Source organism: Diadema antillarum, unplaced genomic scaffold (genome assembly GCF_040938485.1).
Source record: "Diadema antillarum isolate AM-2024a unplaced genomic scaffold, OU_Dant_1.0 scf00000040, whole genome shotgun sequence".
In the NCBI taxonomy this organism is placed as follows: domain Eukaryota; kingdom Metazoa; phylum Echinodermata; class Echinoidea; order Diadematoida; family Diadematidae; genus Diadema; species Diadema antillarum.
The window spans coordinates 493,977-506,182 of record NW_027270929.1 but is presented as its reverse complement, the minus strand read 5'-3'; the positions used below and the strand labels follow the sequence as shown (position 1 = coordinate 506,182).

At 36.2% G+C, this 12,206-nt stretch overlaps 2 protein-coding genes across 2 annotated transcripts; both read right to left on the bottom strand.

Moving 5' to 3' along the window:
* Positions 1–800: 800 nt before the first annotated feature.
* Positions 801–2,451, bottom strand: LOC139711732 (macrophage migration inhibitory factor-like). The gene is made up of 3 exons (XM_071623592.1): positions 2,344–2,451; positions 1,556–1,725; positions 801–870 (listed from the first exon to the last, which is right to left on the bottom strand). Exons 1-3 carry the CDS (start codon positions 2,449–2,451, stop codon positions 801–803), a joined length of 348 nt encoding a protein of 115 aa, XP_071479693.1.
* Positions 2,452–7,959: 5,508 nt separating this feature from the next.
* Positions 7,960–11,160, bottom strand: LOC139711721 (macrophage migration inhibitory factor-like). Its single transcript, XM_071623582.1, has 3 exons — positions 10,946–11,160; positions 9,823–9,992; positions 7,960–8,751 (listed from the first exon to the last, which is right to left on the bottom strand). Exons 1-3 carry the CDS (start codon positions 11,051–11,053, stop codon positions 8,667–8,669), a joined length of 363 nt encoding a protein of 120 aa, XP_071479683.1. The 5' UTR covers positions 11,054–11,160; the 3' UTR covers positions 7,960–8,666.
* Positions 11,161–12,206: the final 1,046 nt, after the last annotated feature.

Genomic DNA, 12,206 nt, shown 5'->3' with positions numbered 1-12,206 from the left:
TATGTATCATACGCAGATGGGATCCTTCTCACGTTTTCAGAAAAATAGAAGAAAAAACAAAAACAAGTTACAGGTAAATCTGTAGCACTAAAAGTCTTTCGGTAGCTACGATATAAGTTGCTCTAAATCCACGTAGGATAACAAGTCTGAAAAATTGTGTTTTGCTTCTTGCCTGCTCATCTGCTGAAGAATGATAGTTACTGACATGAAAACATGATAGTCGTAAAACATTTTGCAAAAAATATATTCTTCAATTACCACAAGGTATTATTACGTACTTATAATGATGAAATCTTTTTGCTATTCGTTGAGCAAAATTATCTTACGAGACAAGTATATTTGTTTTTACTGCAGTTGCTTGTAGATAATTGATTAAAGTAATTGCGAACTTTGTTTCATACACTAAAATAACTTAAAGGTGTTAAAAAAAACTTACTGAATCCTTAGTTCGCCATACAAGAAAGTTTACCAGTACAACCACTGCAATGAAAATTGTCTAATAGATCAGGAATAAGTCATAAGGCCTAATGGAAATTTGTAGCATGGTCGACACTGTCAGATTTATCTGAATGACACGTAATTATATGGGCTCGTAAATTTCTAGCCAGATTGGATCCCTGCTGAATCTGAATTCTGATTCGTGAGTTTTCGGCAGACAACATTTTACAGCTTTCACTAACAATGATAGGTGATTTGGTCTTTCGCAACTATCTTACAGTGTTTTCTAAATTGTTTCAGAATTGCATTTTTCCATCAAATGCAGATGAAGGTCCAGCGATGAGTTTGGTCAGCGTCACATCTTAGGACGTAAATACAGTGTTGTTATATCCGCAGTTTTGAGGTTCCAGGTCTCTGAAAACTAGATACATCCTGGTGCAAACAAACAAGACAAATGTCATTGAAGAATAATCTTGTGTGGATTGATTTGATTTGATTTGATTTGATTTGATTCAGAATATTATGATGCCGATTTGATTCAGAATATCACGATGCCTGTTGAAGGTGATCTTTGTTTTGTGTTGTTGATTTGTTGTTGTTGTTTTTACCAACCACTTAGACACTGTACTTAAAAAAAGAGAGATAAGTTTATGTCTTTTGATTTATATTTCTGGGCAAAGGGTACGACAAAATGAATTATAAAGCTCAATGCTTTTGTGCTACACAAGGAGTCGAGTGCTTTTAGTTGCCTTCATTGTTCAGTCTTCTCCATAACCCCATTTCCCTCTCTCTATAAGAACATTTTTTTTTAAATATAAACATGATACACAGCGTGTAGAAATATTTGCATTTAAACGCTTCATAATGCTCGTTGTTTTTTTTTCTAATATCTGCGGAATGATAGAAAGCCTTCTTCCAAATCCCATGGATAAATAGATCACAGTTGGCCTATCACGACCATGCTTTTCATTGCATGATGTGTCTGATGGTAAACTGCAAGGAACAACGGTCAAGCCAATTGATTTCCGCATATGAAACTAAGACTGGCGAAAGTTTGGAGAGTGGCTACACATCGCGAGGGAAAATTATGACAAGCTTTCAAAAATATGTTACTTACCTGTCTGCCTTGATGCCAATTTTCGCTAGTTCAGCTGATACGGCCTGCGTCAGGAGCTTGTTCTCCTCCTTACCGAGCTTTCCAATACAAACCAGGTTGGCGTAGGCACAGGGAGCGTCGGATCCTCCGAACATCATCATCTGGTTCGGAACCAGATGAACCTCTATGTACTGTATCGGCGGAAGAAAATACCAACCACCATTTAGTGCTCGCATGTTAATGGCATATTCTGTAAGGACCATGGGGAAAGACAGTGTGAGCAAGAATAAAATGATAGAAATATCTTGTTCACCTTATCATAATACGAGTATTTCAGAGAAAAAGTATCAGAAGAAGATGTCTGGATTCAGCTCAGACTACCAATGACATTGTTCACCGAATAGCTCTCATCTATTGTCTTTGAAAAGTAGTTTCTGTTCCAACATCACGAAAGGCATCTTTGACTGTACATAGATTATAAAGTAAATGCTATTCATGTTTTAACTGCAACAGAAACTGAAGATTGCCACACTTTATATTTCACGGACTATCAGTTTATTCTCTATAATAAGCATAATAATTATTCCTTCCTGATATTCCTCTCCTAGTATTTTACAAAGAATCAGTTAACAGCTGTATAGGAAACCAATCCTTGCCAACAGTTTTTCCCCTTCAATGAGAACTTAGCTTTCTAGTTACGAAGAATAAATATAGAATATAAAAATAGAGCCCGTTTTCAAAATATTAATGTTAATCTTAGCCCTTCCCCCTAATTCCCACTTGGAAAATAAACTCACAGGAAACATTACCTGCATTGGCTTTCCAATGGCTTTCTGGAACATCGTGGACATGCCCGACAGGAAATCACTGGGGATGTCAGAACCCTTGACGTTGGTAAAAACCTGTAAAAGAGGCATTTTTAGGCCGAAGAGACGATCCAGAACACGTGAAAATTAATTCAGTTTGTGAAAGAGACGACAGAACTGAATTATGGTTGAGAACTGTGTGAGACCTTCATGTATTGTCGTGATGGTTGTCGACCAACATGTGAACTTAATAATAAAACTTTTAATACCTCACGCCTTTTTGAATGTGGCAAGCTTTAGCTTTGTCATCTCTGCGTGGAATACAATAAAACCACTTGTCTTATCTAAAGGTGGAAATTCCGGTGCTTCAAATGGAGCAAAGTCTATTATTTTACCCTCCTTCTTTGACGAGACATTGCAAACAAACGACTGTAGCGAAAATTCCTCATATAATTTATCAGCACCCGGTTGTTAGACATGTTGCAGTATACAAATATGATTTCGCTTAATATCAACTCGCTCGTTTCTGATTGTAGAGCGCTAAGGATTTGACCATGACCAACTAATGACAAGCAAAAATGTCTAACAAGCCCTGAAATACATTTTAATTTGTCACACATCGGAAGTCGAGCCCAGAATTTCACAACACCATTGACACTAGCGGAAGGATAGAAATAAAATCATTAAGTGAGCACTGCCAAAACAATCCAGATTACAACTGGTAACACGTATATGTTAGACATACGTTTTTGAGACGATAAGAATGATATATTATTCCATCGCATGTATAACATTTGTATTATATGACTTGTTTGTTGATTGGGATGTGTGTTTTGTTTCTTTCTTCTTGTTGTTGGTTTTTTTTTGTCTGATATTTTTCTCAGTCACTGTGTTGCCACGTACCCCTGTTTCTCCATACATCGTTACTTCTGATTTTTATGTGGTATGTGTTATCAATACTTTAATTTTTACCTCTAAACTAAAACTGTGGCATTTAGCTGGCAGCTGTGGTTTTCAGTAAAGCGTTTGATTAAGCGCGACATTGTGATAACTGCACAAGGATGCTTTGAATAAAATGACAGCCCCACCAGCAGTCGTCACGTGCATCTAGAGCTCTCTCTCTCTCTCTCTCTCTCTCTCTCTCTCTCTCTCTGCAGTGTGTTATTAGAAAGTGTCCACGTTTTCTGACTGGTTGAAAGTTTCGGCGGAAACGCCAAAAGGATCTTTGCTGGGTCCAGACCGTAAATCTCTACGGTTCAATCATATTATTTTCCTGTGTGATCAATGACGCCAGTTATAGCGCCCTCAACTACAGCATTAAAAGAGCTGTAAATGAACCACGTGTAGATGATTGGACCAGAAAATGATGACATGAAATTAAACGTAAAGCAATGTGTTGTAATGGATATCAATTTCATGAGCACCAAAACAATCTCGTCGAAAATACCCTTTTGTAACCAGACGATAAACGAAATGTGACTGTTGTTGAACTAGACTTGGAGCATGGTTTAAAATGCCTCAAATGGAATTTTCATAACTTGACTCCTCACGCACAGGCCGATCACCCGCAGCCTGTCCGTTCTTTGTCAATGGCCAAAATGAATTTTGTTTGGAAACATTAAAGGCTCTCTGAGAACTGTGGAAGGGACGGGCTATAGCAATAATATGAAGCAGGAGAACATAAGACTGAACACGCACCAATTTTTTTTTTTCCCTTTTATGATCAATCATCATTCTGTTTATTGTTTGAATGTGCGGCCTGTGGTGCAGTACTGTGTCCCAGTTTGGCATTCTTCTCTGACGAAAAATGGAAAAAAATAAAACAAAACAAACAAACAAACAAACAAACAAACAAACATAAATTTAGTGAATCTAGGGCTTGTTACATCATTCTCGGGGAGCTGTAGACAGCAAAACCATGTTTTGTAAACGCCGTGTCAACCGATCCCAGATGGCAGACGCGAAAAGCTGGCTGTTAAATTGGGCAGAGGGCTGACAAAAATACATGAGTCACCGTCCCATCGTTGATGGCTCCTATCCCGGATGTTAGTAGTCCGAAAATGAAATAATTTTCGTTATTTCTAAGGTTTAGTTATAACGCATCTTTCTCTCATTTTCGGATTAACGGACCTCCTAAATAATGTACCTCATTTCACTTTCGGATGAATGAACCTTCGAAATAATATTAGTTGCCCCCTGCTTGTTCACGAAATACGGGCAAATATTTACGATCTGGTGCCATATTCCATGAGGCCGGAGGCCGAATGGAATATGTCACCAGACCATAGAATTTTCCCGTATTTCGTGAGAACAAGCAGGGGGTAACGATTTTATCCTTTTAAGTGTAAGTGCTAACCTTCTTCTCGCTGATTTCCTCTCGTGCATGATGTTGAAATCGCCGGCCGTCAGCCATGTTGACTTACGTCTCGCGAGCTGATTATGCGCGCATAATCAGCTCGCATAATCATGCACTAAAAGATAAAATACCTTATTTCATTTTCGGATAAACAAACCTTCGAAATAACGCCGAAAATGTTCGGATTAACGAACCCTATTTCATTTTTTTTTACCGTTCACTTTATTTTCATCTTATTCTGTTTCAGAAAAACGAATCTCCGGAACAATGAACATCGACCGATGGCTTTGTCTTGCACGATCTGACCTGAATCGTCGATTTTTTATGTTATAGCCATTTGTACTTAGATGTGTTTTGCAGGAATATAATTCTTCCTCACACTATACTTTTTTGATGCTAATTCTTCAATGCCATAAGCTATTTCGGGCACAGCTGTTTAGATTGCCTCATTTTTTCTTTTCTAGTCTTTGTGACCACTTTTTTTTTAGCTAACCTTCGGCTACATTCATATCTCGTTAAACACACACACACACACACACATACATACATTATATATATATATATATATATATATATATATATATATATATATACATATATATATATATATATATTATCTCTACACATACTCAAACACACAGACACAAAATATACACGCTCCCAAAAATTACACAATCAGGAAAGCTTACACACACCTCAACGTAAGTATTTTTATCCGCGTTTTCACGTTTATGAATCAGTTGCTAATTTTGATTCAGCGAATTTTGTCATTTTATCTTTTCAGATCTTTTACTACAGAAAATTGTTAATTTGTGATTCATAATTTGAAATTGTTTTTGCTTTATTCGTGTGTGTGCATGTTACAATATTCCGATGCACCATTGAGAGCATAGCAGTTGCTGTCATGCAGCCACGATTGTTTAACCCACATTAAAGGGATGGTACAGTATTGGTGGAGATGAGAATTGGGCTTTCAACTTTTTACGCGATACCGAGAAAACACTTATGATATAGTACAGAGCATACCATTTTAAGAGGAATTCGAAGTTTATTTGACGAAAATCGGGTTGGAATGACTGAAACATCCAAAAACAAAGTAAAACAAAACGGTCGTAATAAAGTGTGAGTCCCACACTTTATTAGAATTGCTCTTTTTTGGATATCTCAGCCATTTCAAAACCAATTTTTGTCAAATAAACATTGAATTCCTCATAGAATTACATGTTCTTTCATATTTCATAAGAAGTTTCTCATTATGTCACCAAAAAATGTTAGAAACCTGAAATTAGGTCTCAACCAAAACTGTACGATCCCTTTAAATCACTATTTACACCCACAAACACACACACACACACACACACACACACACATCAACGCACACAAAAACCCTCACGTATACTTCTACATGCACACGGGCACAGACAGTGACAGATGATTAATCTGTGAACATACAATTCTGCAGGATGTTACAGTATTGTTCGTACATCAGCGAGATAAAATCTTTATATAGTGTAGAGATTTGTTCAGGGTGTTTGCTTCGGGTTTGTTAGGTTAGTTTTGGTCTCCATGTCTTTAGTTTCTTTTTTCCTCCACTTTTTAATGTATATCAGTCAATCAATCAATATTTATATGTTTCTGTTGGAAATGGAAAAATAAATGAATGAATGAATATCTTTCATTTTCAGAAGAATTAAGTTTCTAATAGTTTTCAGCCTGATTGCCTTTTTAGACCAAATCTGGGGCTCAGAAAGGAAATCATAATGTCAGATACCTGATGTTGATTTAGCTCAAAGCCATTTTAATGGTGAAAACAAGATTCAAGATTCAAATTTATTTTCACTTCCATCAAATAAACAAAGAAATTATATACATTGCATACGTACAGGATATTTGTAATAATTGCAGAATGTGATTTGACAAAGTACATATGAAAATGAGAAGCAGATGAAGAAAAAAACCGCAATGATATCTTTGTGAATATATACATAAAGCGTGTAATACAAGTCAACTAATGATGAGGATGGAAGTGGAGGGTCCCACTATGAAGCAGAGCTTGTACGATATGGGACCCTCAGAAAATACACAAGACAGCAATATGAAACAAAATAAAACGAACCGATGTCAACTGACATCAAAATAATTGCGAAGGGAAAAATAAAGAAAAAAAAAAGAAAAAAAGGGGACAACACTACAGCACGTGCCATCGTGGACGCAAGCAATCTGGATTCCATGATGTAAAATAAGTGATGAAATACAACCTGGATTGAACATAATGCAAAAATCTTCATACATGATTATATTGGTAAGAATGCAGGAGAAACAGAGAATAGACACTTCGATATGTGCGGAACACTGACAGGAACATAATTATAAGGAGGACTTATGTAAAAAAAAAAGGAGGTTCATAATTGTTTCATATTCAAAGAAATGATGACTTGACTGAGATGGGAAAACGAAAGTAACTCGGTTGGGTGTTGTAAGGTTTCAATAGAAATAATTTTAATTCATTCTTGAAGGAGATCAGCGATTGAGCTGTTGTAATATTGTTGTGAAGTGAATTCCAATACTTTGGCCCATTCATCGTAGATGAATGTGTTTTGAGCCAACAATGTTCTCAGAAATGGCGAATGGAAGTCATTTGATCGCCTTGTTGGATAATTGTGAAAAGATTAATTTCTTTGAAACCCATGCATTTCTTTGAAAACCATGCATGGAACTCCCTCTTTCCTTTTGATTTGATTTGATTTGATTTGATTTTTGATTTAATTTGATTTAATTTGATTTATTGGTTTCTGTATTATCATTGTAATGCACTTATACATGTACATGTATATAGGCATACATAAACATTAAGTTGTTTACAAAATATTTTTTCGTCATTGCCTTTACACAATGTACAGCAAAAGGTATCAGTTTTCATATACGAGTAAATATTTGTTATAGATGATAAAGAAATCATGGTAATGACATCCATGAAAACATTCAATAGTACTTGGGCGGTAATTTACATAGGAATGTCATCGAACGACAGGCTGTCAAGTCTTATAACTCTCATGTTTGGTTGGTCTTCAGAAAATATATTCAGGGTTTTTTTCTATCTTTAGATGTGAGTCATGCAATAGAATCTCGAAAACCTGATTCATCTGTTTTAAATCGCAAAGGCTAATGTTTCTTATCCGTCTACTATTCTTCTCCTAGTTTATTGTCCTTTTCCTTCACTCAGATGTAAATTAAATAAATATATTTCTTCACTTGAGCTCAGATCAATATAAAGTACAGTGATTTTTTTTTCCGCATTTGAATGCATGTTATACATTATTCGAAACAAATTCACTTAATAAACTTGAACTTATATGAACTTCTTCATGCACACGTGGAAAAATCAAGCACTTGCTTTTACATATTACAAAACCTATGTTCTATTCGCAACATTGTCATAATAGAATTTAGCACATAATTTTTAACTGTATCTTTGAGAGTGTTGTTGGCATATTCTACTGACCACGGTAACTATATATAGCCTATTTGAACAATTTTATTGTTCTTTCGGTATCATTTCTACAAAATGAGAGTATGAACATGCGTCGAAAGTGAAACTTATTTAAGGAAACATACAAGCACTCGATAAGGGGATAAACCTTAATATCTATCATTATTATTTAGATATTCATTTAGATTTATTTTAGATGAGACGTCTCTTGCTTATCCTTGGAATGCTCTTATACCTACCTCCATTCCTTTATCTTTCTTATTCCTTCATCTTTCCCCGAGCTATGGTCATGGAATAACATATAAAAAGTAATTGTGAAAATGAAGTGTAACGATCGGGAAAAATAGATATGACATATCCATATATATATATATAACCATTGCCTAAGCTATGGGCCTATGTTTGTACAGCAATCACTCATATATTTTTTAGAACTCTTTACTTCGAGAAAGGTGAAGGTTCGTTCCATCGTACAGTCTGCTAGACTGGCTCTTTGGAGAATGCAAAAGTTGTGTTGTTCCAACCTGCGTCTTGGGCTGCGATGTCCTTGAAAACAACCACGATTCTGTAGTTGGAAGATGGATTCATAAACAATTTTATCTTTAGCAATAAGGCATCTGGTCACAGACAAAAGGTTGAATGCATACAACAAGCACAGAAGAGACGGCATAGGAAACAAAAATCATAAAGGTTAAAACACTTAAAATTGACCACACAAACAAAATCACAAAGAATAGGAAGAAGCATATCTTTAAAAAAAAAATCTGCATGTGTGTAGAGATCAAGAGGAGCAATATCAGATCAGAGACCTGGGGTGTTTTATAAAACTGTTCTTAATGTTACGAACGACTTAAGAACGAATGTTGATCAGTTCTTGTGTGCTATACTTCTCAGAATTTCAATAATTCAGCACAAGAACTGGTCGCCAGTTGTTCTTAAGTCGTTCGTAACTTTAAGAACAGCTTTATGAAACACCCCCTGCTTCATAAAGATTCATCTTAAGATTGATCGTGAGATTAATGCCATTTAGAAAAGTTACGCTCTATCTGCTAAAAACTTGTGCTAGAAATCAAACGTAAGTATAGCTTTATGAAACAGACTTACGATCAATCTTGATCTTACGTTCGATTCACCGAGTTATTCTTGATAATTCGAGCGCATAAGATCAATTGTTACTCCTTATAAAACTGGCCCGTGATGTCAGATTAGGTTGACCTTACCAATTTGCTCTCTATAGAACTATACAATTACAGTCAGATAATAGCAATCATCTGTTGCGAACCATAATGTACATGCTGCGTCTTGAAGTCTTTTTAAAGTTGAAGTCTGAAGTTATATCTATATCATCAAGAATGAGAGGAGTCAATAGTGAAACCCCTCTAAATGTTTCAATAGCTAGTGTTAGGCTCCGGCCATTGTGACTGACGACCGATTATACTCACTCAACGTTTCAATCTTCGTGATCGGATCTTTGAACAGGAAACAGAATGGACGATCAGAGTTTGTTGCAGGGACGTAACTTAGACCTATACTCACTGCAGACAGAAATCGGTACTTTGTGAATCGCAAGTCGACGAAGCAAAAGCCATGGACTGATAAATTATGGCGTGCTATCTTTGGAAAGAACCTCACTTACCTATCAGGTTTTATTCCAATCTTCCCCAACTCAGCTGAGATGACTTGAGTAAGAACCTTGTTTTCTTCCACGCCTAGGTTTCCAATGGATGCCAAGTCCACCTTTGCGAGTGGTTCTCTGGACCCTCCGAACATCATCATTTGATTAGGGAGCAAATGGACCATGATATACTATGTTAGAAAAGAAAGAAAGAAAGAAATATTTTCAGCAAAAAAAAAATCCTTCTGTTCCACATAAACAGGAGAAAATGATGACCGTCAGTGCCATCATGAATATGATCAAAATTGTCTTCAATATAACCATTCATTATCAAACAATTTTGAATGATGAATAATATAAAGTCATTACTGTCATTATAACCAGACTCATCATCCTCATTCGTATTGTGATTTTTGCCTATTAATGACACATTCTGTAGTCATCGTTTGTAATGCATCTATCCTTCGGTGAAGAAGAATGTTTCTGTCATGAATGAAACTCGACAATCCCAATGTTAGATCGATCACCTTCTATTTTCTGTTATTCTCTCATTTTGAATAAGAGGATAGCAGAAAATAGAAAGTGATCGATATAACGTTGATGGGTTTGCCCTTGCTTTATCCCTCCATTACCTTCGAAGGCATAATAAACTGATGAAGGCTTATATTCCGGTCATCAATACTCGACGTGACCTTGCGCTGGTGCTGTGAAAGGCAAACTTTGTTTTGACGAGGTATTATAATTGGGACCTTGAGAATATTGTCTATATTGCGTAATAATGCGTAATAATGAAATGTTGTAATGTGTGTTTTTGAAATTAGCTCGCCGGATCACGCTAGTCAGCCTGCTAGTTTTGCCACAGACGATTTTCGGTGTTTTTGGAATTTGTTCCGGGAAAATGGTGATGCTCATGTATGATGAAACCTCATTGTATAAGTGATCGTTATAACGGGTTCACCTGCACTATAATAATTATGTAAATCAACGATCAGGTGAATAATCATACTTCTATCAAATATGAAGGATCGCTCGTCAATGCCATAGCACTGCTAGTCTGTCATCAATGATCATGATGACTATCGAATCTTGCAGGTTAAGAAGAAAAAGAAAGCGAACAACATAAATATGAAAAAACCATCTGTACCTTTTCTGGCTTTCCAATTGCCTTCTGGAACACCGAGGATAGATTCGCTTGGAAGTCACTCGGGATGTCGACATCTTTTACATTGGTAGACACGTGTAAAATGGGCATTTTGGGAAGTTTTAAATCACTTTCCAAGTAACTCTAACGGAAACAGCACGTCGTGATGGCACAACTAAGACTTCTGTGCAGATTGCTTTCGGCAGATTAACTTTGGTTAGGTGCTGTGCATGCACTGCCAACATGTATCACATACGTCAATTTCGTGCCCGGTCATACTTGCCTTCAGGCGCAAATATCATTTGGTAAGAGGTCACATTTCAATTGCCTACTTGAGGCAAAGTCCATTTACAATCATCCTTCTGCAAGAACTTATGTGAAAACAAGTAAACATGTTCTATTTTAATAGTGCTCGATAGCCTGTGCAGTAAAATAAGTACACAAACTTAAAGGGTAGCAGTCCGTCGAAGACAAAAAACAAAAACAACGATTAGATATACAAGTGTATGTCATGTTGCAGTTTGAAATATTGAAAATGGTTTACCTCTATGGCGTACATTTTATTTTTCATTTCTGTGTTCTACCTCATACATTATCACAGTAAACATGCCATAGGTATAGTTCACCGTCATTATAAGATTTTGATAAAATAAGATGTGTCCATACTACAGTGTACTAGTTTGCACATCACTCTCTAGTCAAATAACAGGTTTTTGTGTGTTTTCTACTTGAAACGGAAAGAGAAAGGAGACCATGATAATCACCAATTCATCTTCTAATACCCTTTCAATCCTCCCTACCCGATACCACCTGATACTAAGTGGAGTGGGGTTACAGTTGAAGACCTGAATATAAGAACGACCCAAGTCCAAATTTTGGCCAAATTCAGTTTGACATGGGAAATTGTAGCTTATGCATGGACTCTTCTTGTGTATAAATGATAAATCCTAATTACCCCCGGAAGTGCCTGAAATTAATGAGTTAAATCTTTTATGAATGTGAGAATGAAGGACTTGGGTCATTCTTACATTCATATTATAGCGCCCTCTCTGATCCTTCTCTCATCTCTATATAGCAGAATATCATGTATATGAATCAAAGAACGACCCAAGTCCATATGATTCAAAGAACGACCCAAGTCCATCACACAAAATGGCCTCTCCACAATTAATGTAAATGTTAATTGTCATAATAGTATGTGTTCTAATTTGTAAATACAATGCTGCCTTCCCATCAAGATTAAATATAATATTATTGGACAGAT